The 17,315-nt window shown below is 47.8% G+C and overlaps 1 protein-coding gene across 7 annotated transcripts in view; it reads right to left on the bottom strand.

Moving 5' to 3' along the window:
• The window catches only part of SNAP91 (synaptosome associated protein 91), a 200,708-nt gene that overhangs the window by 61,293 nt on the left and 122,100 nt on the right, over nt 1-17,315 (bottom strand). For 4 of the 7 annotated variants that reach the window (XR_013221812.1, XR_013221813.1, XR_013221814.1 and 1 more), the window contains exons 8-10: nt 16,402-16,508; nt 3,404-3,445; nt 1,095-1,166 (exon numbers count right to left, since the gene is read on the bottom strand). Coding sequence is in view for 2 of the 7 variants with exons in the window: in XM_077289803.1 (XP_077145918.1) it covers nt 1,095-1,166; nt 3,404-3,445; nt 16,402-16,508 (221 nt within the window). In the remaining 5 variants the exon portion in view is untranslated. Of the gene's footprint in view, nt 1-1,094; nt 1,167-3,022; nt 3,044-3,403; nt 3,446-16,401; nt 16,509-17,315 lie in introns of all 7 variants that reach the window. The other 3 variants (XR_013221816.1, XR_013221815.1, XM_077289805.1) reach the window with 2 other exon arrangements.

Genomic DNA, 17,315 nt, shown 5'->3' with positions numbered 1-17,315 from the left:
ATATGATCTCACAAGGGGTCTGAGGATCTCATCTCGGTACCTATTGGCAGTCAGGCTACCTCTGGCGAGCACATGGAGGGCTGTGCGGCCTTTCAAAGAAATGCCACCCCACACCATTACTGACCCACTGCCAAACCGGTCATGCTGAAGGACGTTGCAGGCAGCAGATCGCTCTCCACGGCATCTCCAGACTCTCACGTCTATTACGTGCTTAGTGTGAAACGGCTTTCATCTGTGAAGAGCACAGGGCACCAGTGGCGAATTTGCCAATCCTGGTGTTCTGTGGCAAATGCCAAGCATCCTGCACAGTGTTGGGCTGTGAGCACAACCCATCTGTGGACGTCGGACACTCAGACCATCCTTATGGAGTCGGTTTCTAACAGTTTGTGCAGGCAGATGCACATTTGTGGCCTGCTGGAGGTCATTTTGCAGGGCTCTGGCAGTGCTCCTCCTGTTCCTCCTTGCACAAAGGCTGAGGTAGCAGTCCTGCTGCTGGGTTGTTGCCCTCCTAGTCTCCTGGCCTGTCTCCTGGTAGCACCTCCAGCCTCTGGACACTACGCTGACAGACGCAGCAAACCACCTTGCCACAGCTCGCATTGATGTGCCATCCTGGATGAGCTGCACTACCTGAGCCACTTGTGTGGGTTGTAGAGTCAGTCTCATGCTACCACGAGTGTGAAAGCACAACCAACATTCAAAAGTGACCAAAACATCAGCCAGAAAGCATTGGCACTGAGATGTGGTCTGTGGTCCCCACCTGCAGAACCACTGCTTTATTGAGTGTGTCTTGATAATTGCCAATAATTTCCATCTGTTGTCTATTCCATTTGCACAACACGTTTGAAATTGATTGTCAAACAGTGTTGCTTCCTATGTGCACAGTTTGATTTCACAGAAGTTTGATTCACTTGGAATTATATTCTGTTTAAGTGTTCCCTTTATTTTTTTGAGCAGTGTACATAACAATCCAGAATACAGCCATGTGATGGAGCACAGATGTAGTATGTGGATATGATATTTGGTTGAAAGCAGTACTTGGGGGATGGGGGCTAGACAATATTAACATTTTGAGATTAAAAAAAAGATTTAGATACAAACTTGTTGCCTTTCTTCCCTTCCAATGTATTTAAATGTTGTTCTAGGGTTTCCATAAGGCTGCTTGGTGCCTATGAAATAAATAGTGACATTCACTATCAAAAAGTCAATTTTTCAGATTGAATACACAATGTGAGTAAAGACACAGCCTCTTTGAAAATAGAGTGATTAAAGGGACACAAAAAGTAAAAAGCCACTGAAGACATCAAAGAGGAACCACTAGTAGTGTAGGTGAACCCACTAAAAGTTGTAGCATGCAATCAAGCATTAGGAGGATTTTAAGACTGGAAAAAAACTAAACACATTAAATGACCTAAATTAAATAAAAAAAAAAAAAAATTTTCAGAAAGAAAAAAAAAAAAAAAAAAAGTGTACCCAAAATCCATATGGGAGAAAAAGAGCAGTGTCAGCTTTCTTTCTACTGGAGTACTGTCTGAGGTCAGGTTTGCACACAGCAATGCTGCATTACATGAGAATGAATGGGAATGTGTGGATCTTTAAGACCTTTAAACTGAGGAGATACCTATATGGCAACTCTGGCCGAGACACGGATCGTTCTAGGGGCTGCTGTATCACAGAGCAAAACAAGTAAATGGGGAACTCCAACTGCAGTACCCCCAGGTTTGCTATGCGACCCTATTCACTTGTATGGTACTGCAATATAGCAATGACACCCAGCGATCTTAAGCCACAAGACCAGTGTCACAGCCAAAGTTGCCGTTTTGCCCCAGCCTTAAGGAGGCTTCACTAAATTACAGATTGCTTAGCCTATAATACAAAGAGCGACCATTAGATCAGTTCACATATTAACTGTTTCACACTACAATTTCGGCGTCCTAAAAGCTTCTACGAATGTCTTCTGTTGCGCAGCTAGCTAAAAATGTCCTTAGAACTCGGCGGTCTTCAGCATGTAACATAAACTATATGGAATACATAAAGATGGCCATACACTGGTAACAGAAGTAGATTGATGGTTGAACAATCAAATCAAATTCCACATAAATGGGAATCTGTCAGCAGGCTTTTGTCCCTACATCATGTTGATCTGATTACATAGCAGAGACCCAGATTCCAGTGATGTGTTACTTACTGGGCAGTGTTATATCATCAGGTGTTTAACATCAGAGGACTATGAATCTCATACATTTGGTCCAACCTTGCCACCCTCCACTGATTAGCAGCTGTGTCAATATACACGGTACACAGAAAGCAGACACTCAGTGGTGTGCGTGGGGCTCAGCATTTGAGCTCTGCTTCAACTGCAGCAGAGAAAACTAATTGTATCCCTTAGTTTACTGGGTGCAGCAGTTGTGATAAATCATTGGAATCAGAGTCGATATCCCCATATCATGCTGCTGTCGGATTATATAGCAAAAACCTGTTGACGGATTCCCTTTACAAGTTGTTCAAACCAGCAATACAGGTTAGGGTTACATCCAGTAAGTTTTGGACTTCATGGAGCAGAAATGTGACCCGATACAGTCACTTACTAGTGAACAAAAGACCAATTTTGAAACAAAAAAAAAAAAAAAAAAAAAAACACAAAACTTAAAATATTGTCTTAAATTAAAAAAAAAATAAAAATGAAAAAAACAAAAATGGTGATGGTTTAAATAATTTCAGCTAAAACAATTCTTTGCTGTTACATTTCACTTTCTGAATATTCGATATGGTTTATATTATTCATGGTCATCAACCCTACTATGCGTATGGCACCTTTACCAAGACAGCCAAGAATTGGAATTATGCTCCGTGGGAACAGAGCTTTGATACGTGAATTGTCTTTTTGTGTAATTGCGCTTATGACAGAAGGTTCTGCTACTATCTGAAGATATAGAAGGTAAAGCAGGAGTTATGATGTTGCCAAGAAGTAAAAGGTGAACAAAGACACGCTGAAAGCAAAGTCTAAAATTAGTGCCTAAATTACCGGCTCATCGACGATACCATCCTTAAAGGAAAAAAAATATGGTTAAAAATGAAGGTTGTCTACTATGAAGTAATGATGAAAAACAGAATTCCTTCTCCATACAATTTGTTCTAATTTAAATGATATGAAGTCTGAGCAATTCATACGTAGTCCCTGTGTTCTGTCCATTACCAGCCCTCTAAAACTCACAACTTAGGATCAAATTGGCCCTAGTTTGCATATCTGAGACTAGGCAAATTAGAAAGTACCTACTTAAAATTTTGACCTGCAGAAAACCCAGTTAAGCATTTGCAATGGTATAAAAAAAATTAAAAAAAACAAGCAAAAATTTGTAGCTAATTCCGAAGCATCACAATAGCTTTCATAGTAAAGGCTGCTCACCTGGGTAAGATCAGGGATGTCACCCTTATCGATACCAACTTGCTGCAACACAAATATAACATAAGTAGAAGATACAGACAAACACACACAAGGAACAGACTAATAGAGCTCGGCTGCATTGGTATTCCCATAGCAGGGAATGAGAGTGCCGCATTTGCGCGGCCATCACTCCTGTCACTGCAGCTGGGGCATCAGTCCGAAAAGGAAAGTGGAGATTGTGGGACCCCCATTCTGTAGACCGATACAGATCCCACAGTTAGCGCCTGCATATATAACACATTTAAAAGGGCTGTCCAAAGGCAAAGTAATTTTGCTCCTAACTCCCTATCTATTTAGTCCCATAATTCTAAGCTATTTTGTAATACACTTGCTTTAAGAATTGCCTACCGTTCTTTATCTACATGAACAGCTAGTGTATTTTTTTTTTCTATTTGCGTTCTGATGACGATTCATTTGAGCATCACTAGTGCATGCTGGGATACTCAAGTGTCATCAGGTGGCAGAGGTTGTGGTCGCTGCAGCAGTCCCTGCCCCTTCCCCGAAACAAAGCGTCATCAGTGACACCGTCCCCCACTGCGCAGTTCCCCTCACGCTGCCCACCTCCCTGCGCACAGCACCCGCTCTGTTGTCGGCTTATGAATAGTAATAAGTGTGGCACTATACTCAGTAGTGCAGGAGAGTAGAGCAGTCCGCTCAGATGACATCACTGGTCTTTGCTGGGTATAGTGACCAGAGATGAGCAAATATTTCAATGTTCGGTTCAGATTACGATTGCCAAATTTGCAATATTCGCCGGGATCCTGATACCACATAGAACAGCTCAGCTTGTTTGATATTTGTGCCACCTGAGTTTGGCTCAACATGAAGTTTCGTAGACTACCATGGTCATAAAAATCTAAGGATAGTAGTAACACGGGTAGTTGACTCCAAAGGAAGTGGAGGCCTGATGGTCTTGGAGGCCTACTGCTACAGGCAACATGCATGAAGGAGACCAACCAGGAGTCTACACATTTTAAAAAATTTGTGGCAGACACCAACAAAGTGCATCAATTTCACCACAGTAAAAATGGTATAATAGGGACTAACAAGTCTTCCACTACAGCCAACCCAGCAGATGTAGAGGACTGTTCACATTTTCACAAATTTGTGTTGTGCTAACATCTGCAGCAACAGCAGGCACAGAAGTCACACTAAAGATATCACAGAGTACAGTTGCGCGACATTAGGAGATATTTCCTTTTTTTGTATGCTGCATTAATCTTTACAATCTACGATTGGGGTGCAAAAGTCCATGGAGATCCATGACTTGTTCATCTTGCTGAAAGTTAGGCGGTCTACACTTTCAGATGACAGCCAGCTGCGCTTATCACTCAGACTACTACCAGCAACGATGAAGACACGATCTGAAAGAATGCTGGCTGCCGGTCACGACAAAAACCTCCAAGGCATGTGAGGCAAGCTCAGGCCACTCATCAATTTTGGAAGATCAAAATGTGAAAGGGTCCAAACCCTCCTTGATGGTATAGATATTCAATTCTAGCTACTCCTGCACCATCCTCCCCATTCGTTCACCACGTGTAAGACTTGCAGTTGTGCTAGTTTATGAGCTGGTCTAAAAAAGTGTCAAAGGATTCACAGAAATTATTATTTATTAGTATTACTAGATGGCAGCCCGATTCTAAAGAATCGGGAGTCTAGAATCCATATATACTTTATTTATTCAAATGTAAGAATAATACAATTAATAAATAATAGTAAGAAAGAACAAAAAATGGCTGCACTCACCAGCTCTTGACAATTCTTGTTATTTAAGGTACAGTTACACAGGATCCATGAACATGCTTATGAGGGGAGTGATGAAAGACAGACAACAACTTTGCGTGTTGTGGCAAATGCCACAACAACGGTTCTTTGCTTAAGAACAATAATGTAAATAATAAATAATATGTATCAATAACTATGTATATTGGTATGTTCTTTCTTGGCACAAATTGCAGGAAGTAGTATTCTAGGCAATTATATATTAGATGGGCATTTCCTGAAGGAAATACATGGTGCTTGAACAGAGCTACCAGCTTTACAGCAGCACTTTTCACACACGGGACTGGGGGGCGCGCTTACTTTTGCACCCGGGGCCGCGCTTACTTTTGCACCCGGGGGCGCACTTACTTTTGCACCCGGGGGCGCACTTACTTTTGCACCCGGGGGCGCACTTACTTTTGGGGCCGCACTTACTTTTGGTGGGCGGGGCTCCTCGGCCTCCGATTTGGTTGGTGGGGCCCCTCGTCCTCCGATTTGGTGGGTGGGGACCCTCGGCCTCCGATTTGGTGGGCGGGGACCCTTGGCCTCCGATTTGGTGGGCGGGGACCCTCGGCCTCCGATGTGGTGGGCCGGGCCCCTCGGCCTCCGCTTTGGTGGGCGGGGCCGCTCGGCCTTAGATTTGGTGGGCGGGGCCCCTCGGCCTCCGATTTGGTTGGCGGGGCCCCTCGGCCTCCGATTTGGTTGGCGGGGCCCCTCGGCCTCCGATTTGGTGTGTGCTCTGCCTGGGGCCACTGTGCTCTGCCTGGGGCCCCATATGCTGCCTGGGGCCCCTGTGCTCTGCCTGGGGCCCCATATGCTGCCTGGGGCCCCTGTGCTCTGCCTGGGGCCCCTGTGCTCTGCCTGGGGCCCCATGTTCTGCCTGGGGCCACTGTGCTCTGCCTGGGGCCCCATGTTCTGCCTGGGGCCACTGTGCTCTGCCTGGGGCCCCATGTTCTGCCTGGGGCCCCTGTGCTCTGCCTGGGACCACTGTGCTCTGCCTGGGGCCCCATATGCTGCCTGGGGCCCCTGTGCTCTGCCTGGGGCCACTGTGCTCTGCCTGGGGCCCCATATGCTGCCTGGGGCCCCATATGCTGCCTGGGGCCCCATATGCTGCCTGGGGCCCCTGTGCTCTGCCTGGGGCCACTGTGCTTTGCCTGGGGCCCCATATGCTGCCTGGGGCCCCTGTGCTCTGCCTGGGGCCCCATATGCTGCCTGGGGCCCCTGTGCTCTGCCTGGGGCCCCTGTGCTCTGCCTGGGGCCCCATATGCTGCCTGGGGCCCCATATGCTGCCTGGGGCCCCTGTGCTCTGCCTGGGGCCACTGTGCTCTGCCTGGGGCCCCATATGCTGCCTGGGGCCCCTGTGCTCTGCCTGGGGCCCCATATGCTGCCTGGGGCCCCTGTGCTCTGCCTGGGGCCACTGTGCTCTGCCTGGGGCCCCATAGGCTGCCTGGGGCCCCTGTGCTCTGCCTGGGACCACTGTGCTCTGCCTGGGGCCCCATATGCTGCCTGGGGCCCCTGTGCTCTGCCTGGGGCCACTGTGCTCTGCCTGGGGCCCCATATGCTGCCTGGGGCCCCTGTGCTCTGCCTGGGTGTAGGACACTGGTGACGTCACTTATCTCCGGACATTAGCTCCGGACATTAGCTCCGGACATTAGCTCCGGAAAAAGCCACGGAAGTAGGCACAAATTGCAGGAAGTAGTATTCTAGGCAATTATATATTAGATTATTATTTATATAGCACCATTGATTCCATGGTGCTGTATATGAGAAGGGGTTACATACAAATTACACATCACTTACAGTAAGCAAACTAACAATTACAGACTGAAACAGAGGGGTGATTGTTTCTTCCACTTACACCACTGCTGCTAATGTTTTGGCATTGACGAGTTCATGTGCCAGAGGCTGGAAGTGTAGAGCTGCGATGCGAACTGTGAGCTTCACTGCTGTCTTGGGGAGAAGCTTTCTTAATCTTAAGGTTGTAAAAAAGCATGTTTCGAAACACCAGCATTTCCAGGGCGGGAAGCATCTGGCAAAAGTGGTAACCCAGTAGTCAGCACTATTTCTAATCATAACTATACGGGGATTATGTTGCAGATAGTGCAGCAAGAAGGCACTCATGTCAGGCTCTACTATGAGGTCCAAACCCATGCTGTGGTGGTGGCTGGGTAACACTGATGCTTGTTTCCTCCCTCCCTCCTGCCAGCCACGAACAACAGAGAGGGGAGGATTAAGGCTACGTTCACATTTGCGTTGTGCGCCGCAGCGTCGGCGCCGCAGCGCACAACGCAAACAAAACCGCGGCAAAACGCACGCTAAAACGCTGCGTTTTGCGCCGCATGCGTCGTTTTTGCCCGCAAGTTGGACGCAAAAAAAATGCAACTTGAAGCGTTTCTTGCGTCCAACGCTTGCGGCCATGCGGCGCAAAACGCAGCACAACGCATGTCCATGCGCCCCCATGTTAAGTATAGGGGCGCATGACGCATGCGGCGCCGCTGCGGCGCCCGACGCTGCGGCGCTGACCGCAAATGTGAACGTAGCCTAACCTCTTCATTCGACAGTTGCCCGCCCATTACCTCTTTCTCCTCCATTTGTTCCTCGGATCTTGCACCTTCACTAAAGGCTGAGTCACACAACGATATCGTTAACGATATCATTGCAACGTCACGCTTTTGGTGACGTAGCAATGATCCCGCTAACGATCTCGTTATGTGTGACAGCGACCAACGATCAGGCCCCTGCTGGGAGATCGTTGGTCGTTGGGGAATGATCAGGACCATTTTTTGGTCGCTGATCACCCGCTGTCATCGCTGGATCGGCGTGTGGGACGCCGATCCAGCGATGTGTTCACTTGTAACCAGGGTAAATATCGGGTTACTAAGCGCAGGGCCGCGCTTAGTAACCTGATATTTACCCTGGTTACCATTGTAAAAGTTAAAAAAAAACAAAAACAGTACATACTCACATTCTGATGTCTGTCACGTCCCCTACAGGGTTAAAACTGCTTTCGGCAGGAGCGCTGCTAATGCACGCGCTGCTGCCGAGAGCTTCCCTGCACTGACTGTCAGCGTCGGCCGTAAAGCAGAGCACAGCGGTGACGTCACCGCTGTTACTGCCGGCGCTGACACATTCAGTGCAGGGAAGGTCTCTTAGGGTTACTAAGCGCAGCCCTGCACTTAGTAACCCGATGTTTACCCTGGTTACCCGGGTGCTGCAGGGGGACTTCGGCATCGTTGAAGACAGTTTCAACGATGCCGAAGTCGTTCCCCTGATCGTTGGTCGCTGGAGAGAGCTGTCTGTGTGACAGCTCCCCAGCGACCACACAACGACTTACCAACGATCACGGCCAGGTCGTATCGCTGGTCGTGATCGTTGGCAAGTCGTTTAGTGTAACGGTACCTTAACAGTTTGCCTGTTATCACCAGCCCCCCTCAATCGCAGTAATCCACCCTTCTTTGGCAACCGCCTGTGTGACAACAGTCTGGAACTTTGACACAATGTTATCCCTTCCGCTTCCTCCTCTGAATCCTCCTCTTCTTCGACCAGCATCTTCTCCCACAGGCTATTCAAAGTCTGCTCCAGCATATAGATGACAGAAATAGTGATGCTGATGATGGCATCCGTCAACGCTAACCATCTTAGTAGCCATTTTGAAACTGTGCAGCAGGGTGCAGGGGTCCTTAGTCTATGCCCACTCAGGTTCAGCGGAGACAGCCCTGTACGACTGCGCTCTCCAAGGAATATCAATTTTAACAGTGGCTGATTGCTGTGAGCCCTGGCTGCGCAGTACGGAGGTGGTAGGGATTTGCTCTGCACTGTTGAAACGCATCTCAATAAGACAGAGGTTGAGGCCCTAGAGGAGGAGGCAGACGCAGTGGAGGAAGTTCTTAAATGTAGAGGTTTGTCCTGCAAGCCTTGGGGATTCCAAGACTTGTGGAGCAGCGCCTGTCCCCACAGCTAGCAAGATTTAACACCCTTGGCCATGCTTACTCGTCCAAGTGTCTAGGGTGAAATGCACCCTGGCAGACAGAGATTTAGTTAAGGAAAGGGTGATGTTGTCTGCAACATGCTCGTGTAGTGCAGGCACAGCTTTCTTAGAAAAGTAATAGCGACTGGGTAATTGATACTGGGGGACTGCGATGGCCATCAGCTTTCGGAAACCGTCTGTATCTACCAGAGGGAAAGACAGCATTTCCGTGGCCAACAGATTGGAGATGGTGTCTTTTACGTGACCACAACTGCAGTACCATGGGCTGGATGCAGTGCTGAGACAGGGTAGAGTACGGTGAACCAGACAAACTTCTGGATCGTGAGAGCTGATGGCGGAGAGGTTTCGGTGGATTGAGAAAGTTGTGGTGTGCTCGGAGGTCAAAAAACAGCAGGCATGTCTGCTTCCGTTACAGCGGACGGCAGGCTCTCAGTCAGTGTGACTGGAGCGGATTAAGAACCCAAGGTTCTGCGAGCTAAGACCTGCATCTCAATAGTTGGCACGGTTACAGAGGAGAAGGAAGAAGCAGCAGATGCGGTTGATGGGGCGGCTGATCCGCATTTTAGCACAGTGGGATTCAGAGTAACGCATGTTGATTGAGCATGTGAAGGTTCAAACATGTAGTGAAATTGTTGCACTTTTTACCTCAATCAGTTTTGTTTTTTTGTTGTTTTTTTTTTGCAAAGTTGGCAGATTACGTGCGTTGGCTCATCCTTTGCAGTGTCACAAAAAGGCCCAGGCTAGGCAACCCTTGCCACCCTTGCGAGCTGCAGACACACAAATGCTGCTGGTCACAGCCACAGTTGAGGCTGACAATTCATTGCTTGTCGTGGCTGCGACGTAACCGCCTCGTCTTCCTCCTCAGATGACCTATTCAGCTGTGTGCCTCTATGTTCATGCCAACTGGGATCTAACACCTCATCACCTTGCCCTTGGAGTCGCCCTCCTCCTCTTCCTGCCCTGACAGCACAATACAGTCCACGTGAGCCTCAGATATCTGAGTCTCAACAGGATCACCTTCTCACTTTGGGTTAACGCCTGATGACGAGGATCAGGATGCTGATCAGGCCCTACTTTGTCTTGCTCTGGATCCGAGCTTTAAAAATAAAAAATGTTGGGCATCGGTGCAGATTTCCTCCTTTTGTCTCTGTGAAGCTTTTGAGTAAACTTCTGATGACCATGGCATAGAATGTGTGAACAGCTCTTCAGACTCACGCATTTGTGGTTCCGTACAGTCAGATGCAGGGGAGGATTAAGGGTAGCCAGGGCCCCGGGCTGTTCAGACACTGTGGGCCCCCCCGGTCATGTGACGGGGGTCATGTGACGGGGGTCATGTGATACCCGAACCAGATTATTCCGGAAAAATGGCCGGGCCCTACTCTACTGTAACCTATTAAATATTTGTTGAAATCTGCAATACAATTTAGGTATATTTTGACCAATAATATCACATACAAGGAACAAATACCACCGCGCCATGACCAGATCACAAATTACAACCACAGTGATCGAATAATATCACATACAAGGAACAAATACCACCGCACCATGTCAAGACCACATATTACCACCACTTAGTGACCAAATAGCACATTCAAGGGACAAATACCACACCATTTCCAGACCACATATTACCACCACATAGTGACTGAATACTACAATACTGATTAGTAATTTAAAAAAAAAAAAAACCACAATACTATCACAAGTGCCAGTATTCACAGGAGATCTGTACTTAAGGTACCGTCACATTAAGCGACGCTGCAGCGATAGCGACAACGATGCCGATCGCTGCAGCGTCGCTGTTTGATCGCTGGAGAGCTGTCACACAGACCGCTCTCCAGCGACCAACGATGCCGAGGTCCCCGGGTAACCAGGGTAAACATCGGGTTGCTAAGCGCAGGGCCGCGCTTAGTAACCCGATGTTTACCCTGGTTACCAGCGTAAAAGTAAAAAAAACAAACAGTACATACTCACCCAGCGTCCCCCAGCTTCTGCTTCCTGACACTGACTGAGCTCCGGCCCTAACAGCACAGCGGCTTTCACTTTCACTTTAGGGCCGGCGCTCAGTCAGTGTCAGGAAGCAGACGCTGGGGGAGGTATGACGCTGGGTGAGTATGTACTGTTTGTTTTTTTTACTTTTACGCTGGTAACCAGGGTAAACATCGGGTTACTAAGCGCGGCGCTGCGCTTGGTAACCCGATGTTTACCCTGGTTACCAGTGTAAAACATCGCTGGTATCGTTTCTTTTGGTGTCAAACACAACGATACACGGCGATCGGACGACCAAATAAAGTTCTGGACTTTATTCAGCGACCAGCGACATCACAGCAGGATCCTGATCGCTGCTGCGTGTCAAACTAAACGATATCGCTAGCCAGGACGCTGCAACGTCACGGATCGCTAGCGATATCGTTTAGTGTGACGGTACCTATAGTATGCAGTGTCTGTGTACAGGTAATACAGTGATCACTGGTGACATTGTACACAGGACCTCTGTATATAGTATACAGTGTATAGTGTCAGTGTATAGGTAACACTGACTCACCAGTGACGTCTCTGGGTGAAGTCCTCCATCTTTCATCCAGCACAGACCGCCATCATTTCTTCCAGCCAGGACTCATTTCTGCAGGAAATAACAGTTATCTAGAGCTCTGCTCGCAGGACACATTACTTAATTTTTCACAACTTCTACATTACACCACATGGAGAAAAAAAGGCGATATAGTGTCACTCTGCACAGTAACAGGACCGCCCCCCCTCCCATTTAAAACAGTATACTCAATAAATAAAATAAATACATCACTGCAGTAATAATATCCCTTAATTAGCCCCTATGGTAATAATATTCCCCACCCTGGCCCCGTGTGTCTCATTCCTGGCTCCAGCCATATGTTCTCCCATCCCGCCATCATGAGTATCCATTCTACACCATATGCTCTCCCCATCCTGCCCCATCTGTCTCCATCGTATCCATCCTGCCCCATGATCCAATCCTGCCCCATGTCTTTCATTCTGCCCCGTGTCTCCAATCATGCCGCGTGTCTACATTCTGCCCATGCCTCCAGTCATGCGCCCAGTGTGTCCAGCAATCTTCCCCAGTGTGTCCAGCATATTACCCCCAGTGTGTCCAGCAATCTGCCCCAGTGTGTCCAGCAATCTGCCCCCAGTGTGTCCAGCATATTACCACCAGTGTGTCCAGCATTTCCCCCAGTGTGTCCAGCAATCTGCCCCAGTGTGTCCAGCATATTACCACCAGTGTGTCCAGCAATCTGCCCCAGTGTGTCCAGCATTGCCCCCAGTGTGTCCAGCAATCTGCCCCAGTGTGTCCAGCAATCTGCCCCAGTGTGTTCAATTGTGCAGCATTGCCCACAGTGTGTCCAGCATTGCCCCAGTGTCTCCACACATTGCCCCAGTGTCTCCACACATTGCCCCAGTGTCTCCAGCATTGCCCCAGTGTCTCCAGCATTGCCCCAGTGTCTCCAGCATTGCCTCCAGACAGTGTATTCAACAATATGCCCCAGTATGTCCAGCATATTGCCCTAGAGTATCCAGCATTGCCCCCAGTGTGTCCAGCAATCTGCCCCAGTGTCTCCAGCAATCTGCCCCAGTGTCTCCAGCAATCTGCCCCAGTGTCTCCAGCAATCTGCCCCAGTGTCTCCAGCAATCTGCCCCAGTGTCTCCAGCAATCTGCCCCAGTGTCTCCAGCAATCTGCCCCAGTGTCTCCAGCAATCTGCCCCAGTGTCTCCAGCAATCTGCCCCAGTGTCTCCAGCAATCTGCCCCAGTGTCTCCAGCAATCTGCCCCAGTGTCTCCAGCAATCTGCCCCAGTGTCTCCAGCAATCTGCCCCAGTGTCTCCAGCATTGCCCCCAGTGTCTCCAGCATTGCCCCCAGTGTCTCCAGCATTGCCCCCAGTGTCTCCAGCAATCTGCCCCAGTGTCTCCAGCATTGCCCCAGAGTCTCCAGCATTGCCCCCAGTGTCTCCAGCAATCTGCCCCAGTGTCTCCAGCATTGCCCCCAGTGTCCAGCAATCTGCCCCAGTGTCTCCAGCATTGCCCCCAGTGTCCAGCAATCTGCCCCAGTGTCTCCAGCATTGCCCCCAGTGTCTCCAGCAATCTGCCCCAGTGTCTCCAGCATTGCCCCCAGCATTGCCCCCAGTGTCTCCAGCAATCTGCCCCAGTGTCTCCAGCATTGCCCCCAGTGTCTCCAGCAATCTGCCCCAGTGTCTCCAGCAATCTGCCCCAGTGTCTCCAGCATTACCCCGTGTCCAGCAATCTGCCCCAGTGTCTCCAGCATTGCCCCCAGTGTCCAGCAATCTGCCCCAGTGCCTCCAGCATTGCCCCCAGTGCCTCCAGCATTGCCCCCAGTGCCTCCAGCATTGCCGTTCGCAAAAAAAAAAAAAAAAGTTCTCCTCACCTGACCAGCGCTCCAGCGGCGAGCAGCTCCCTCCAGCAGCGCACACTCGCCGGCGACTGACAGCGCCGGAAGGGGCCTGGTGAGCAGATGAGAAGGGGCGCGATGCCGGCCCCCTCTCTCTGCCCACCGGGTCCGGGGGCACATAAATGCCGGCGGCGGCAGGCATTCACAGTACTCGGGCGGTCAATCTGTGCGGTAGCCCAGGGCCCCCCCCCACACCACTGGGCCCTGGGCTACCGCCCATATTGACCCTCTTATAATCTGCCCCTGGTCAGATGTACTGTTGGAGTTGGGACGCAAGGGTAATTTTGTGGACTGTACCGGGTGTGATGTTGAGGTGGGGGAAGAGGAAGAGAGGCCACTTGAAGCTGTGTTTGCCATTCACTCAATCACATGCTCTTTCTGGGCCTCATCAACAAGGCGTACTGCTGTGCGTCTGCCAAAGAAATGTAGTGGAGTAGCCCATCCAGTAACAGAAGTTGTCACTTGTCTCTGCCTAGGACGTAATATTGTTGGTTCTCTAGTGCCTTCACAAACAATACCACCTACCCAATGTATACCTTGAACACCAAGCCTAATTCCCCTTCCACCACGGCCTCGCTTTTTCCCTCCAGTCCTGTTGCCAACATAGTGTGGTAGGAGCACAATATTAGCAACAAAAAAACATTAGATTTTAAACTCTGCACCAGCTCTGCAAACAGTTGAATTTCTGCAACAGTAAATTACAAGGTGAAGTATGGCTTGCTGAATCGCGTTAGTCACAGAAAAAAGAATTGTTTGAATAAGGATGAGGCCTGTATGACAAAAAAGATATGCTACAAACAATTTGAAAGTGAGATGTCCCCTACTGTATGACGTTAGTAACAGAAGATTTTTTTTTTGAGGCCTGTGGATTAAGCCTCTATAACAGACTAGATGTTACAAACAATTTCTAAGTGAGATGTTCTCTACTGTATGGCGTACGTGACAAAAAAAAAAAATCTTCTAAGTGTGGGCGACGCCTATATAAATTAGAAGATATGCTCCAAACAAATTTCAAATTCTGATTTAGCCTGCTGCATCACGTTTGTAAAACCCAAAACTTTTGTTTTTTACCATGTGCAACAGCTCTGCACACACAATTTAAATCACCACAGAATTACAATGTGGGATATGGTGGCCTGTTTCACCTGTAGCAACAGAATTTTTTTGTTTTGTTATGTGGGTGAGGTCTGTAGACAGCTTAATTTCAACCCAGCAAAATGACAACGTGGGATATGGCGAGCTGTATCAAATTTAGCAACAGAAAAAAAGGAAAACTTTTTTTTAATGTGCATGAGCTATGCACACTGTGGAATTTTACTGCCACTAAATAAAGTGAGATATGGCATGGTGAATCACACTACCAACTGTCCCCAAAAATTATTTCTTCATGTGCAACAGCTCAAATCACAGAACTGTCACCACACCACTAAATGACAAGGTGGAATACAGCAGGCTGTTTCACATTTAGCTACAGAAAAAATAAGATTTAGAACGCTATACTCGTGCATGGAGCACAATAGAAGCAGTGCACAACACATTTGTATGATATATGTCCTGCTGGCTTTGTCTGTGGACCTCAGTAATGGCAAAAAAAATTGCTGAAAGCCGATTTAACAATCACACAGGACACTACCTAGCTAAACTATCTGACTAATGAACAACTGTCCAGCTAACTACCTAAAATCTAACACTGCCAGCATCAGGAACAGCCTCACTGCACTGTTAGTGTCAAAATGGCGCTAAAACAAGATGTCCGCTCTTTATATGGAGACGGACATGTGATTTCAGCAGCCAATTACACAAGCTGCTGTGTCAGGACATTGTAGATGTTTACTGTGACCTGATTGGCTAGCTGCAATGTGCACACAATTTTAAGGGAAAAAAAAAAGAAAAAATGTACAGTTTACAAGAACTCTGCGCCTCTGAGCTCTGCAAACCACCTTCCCCCATCAAACACGTGCCAAATGCTCACGATACACGACCACTATCGTTGCACAAGTACTGAAAATACTTTTGTGGCAATGCAAATATTTTCCCGCACTTTACAGATTTTACACAGTTTTATAAAATTTTTGCTCATGTTTCCGATCACGAATGTGTGAAATTTATGTTTGGCGAATGGATTTCTGAACAAATTCACTCATCACTAATAGTGACACCGCACTGTTGCCAACTTATTACTATTGCCAAGACAATAGAGAGGATGCTGTGCGCAGGGGAGGCAGCGCAGGAACAGCCCCGTGCCCAGGGGAGGAAGCAGGGACAGCACCATGCCCAGGGGAGGCAGTGCAGGGACAGCGCAGCCCCTGAAAAGAGCGTCACTAATGATGCTTTGTTTCAGTGAGGGGGCAGAGGCTGTGGCAGTGACCGCTGCTTATGTCCACTGATGACGCTTTGTTTGAATATCCCTGCACTGGTGATACTCAAAGGAATCATCACCAGACTGGACATAGAGAAAAAAAATACACTAGCTGTCAGTGTAGTTAGGGAAAGGTAGGGAACTCTTAAAAATAGTTTAGATTATAGGACTAAATAGCTACGAAGTTAGGAGAAAAAGGTTTGGCCTCTGGACCACCTATTTAAGGCATTTCAGATCTGATGCGAGACTATACCTTTAACAAAAAAAAAACCCCTTAAGTTTGGAAATAAGTTACCCCCCCTAAGAATAGCTATATGACATACTAGGAAGCAGTCTGTGTAGTCGAACTATAGCATCAGACTACTGTGTAATAAAGGAGTTTCTAAATTTTTATTTTTTTACCCACTTACCTCTGCAACTTTCATAAACTCTGAAACTCTAGTCATTCTGGTCAAAAACCGCTTATAAATTTCTAGAGCATCCTTGCATTGGCCTTTCTTCATTTCAAAGAATTTCTCTGATACAAAATGGAAAAGACAGGGGAAAAAAACTATTTAAAATCTAACAGAACAGAACTGTAAGCCACAAACTGACAAAATGTTTAGCTGTAGGATCCGTTCACACGTTGCAGCAAAGACTATACAGCTTTACCATGATTTTGAAATTTTAGAAAGTTAGGGCAAAAAAATATGCAGTCATCGCCAATTTGCAAAGTGTTGACACAGCCTTAAAAGGGTTGACCACCTTTGGGGACAATTTTTTTTTTCATTACTTAAAAATACATGCAACTTGGGTTAAAAATAATTATTGCTATTGGGTTTCATTAAACATTTTTGCACAGTTTCTTCCCCCCCCCATTTCCCTGCACATTCACAAGTAATGTATTCTGGCTATAAATCAGCCGAGAGGAGCTCAGAAAGACAAATTAGGCCATGTTCACATGGTCAGTATTTTACCTCAGTATATGTAAGTCAAAACCAGGAGAGGAACAATCAGAGGAAAAGTATAACAAACACATCACCACTTCTGCATTTATCACCCACTCCTGGTTTTGGCTTACACATACTGAGGTAAAATACTGACCAAGTACTGAACGAGTGAACGTGGGCTTCGATTTACAAACTTTCCTGTTGGTCTGTCAGAACGAGCTCACTGACGGATTCTCCAGTAAAGCGATTGGCCACTTTATGAGCTTTCCTCACAGACCAGCACTGTCCATGCAATGGCTGCTGGGGGAGGAGCATGTGACCAGATCAGTCCATCAGCCTCCTCCAAAAGAAAAGCAGCTCTCCAATGTGTTACAAATGGTGGCGGCTGATGGACC

The sequence above is a fragment of the Ranitomeya variabilis genome, chromosome 2 (genome assembly GCF_051348905.1).
Source record: "Ranitomeya variabilis isolate aRanVar5 chromosome 2, aRanVar5.hap1, whole genome shotgun sequence".
In the NCBI taxonomy this organism is placed as follows: domain Eukaryota; kingdom Metazoa; phylum Chordata; class Amphibia; order Anura; family Dendrobatidae; genus Ranitomeya; species Ranitomeya variabilis.
The sequence above is the reverse complement of the archived record's forward strand: the minus strand, read 5'-3'. Positions and strand labels throughout refer to the sequence as shown.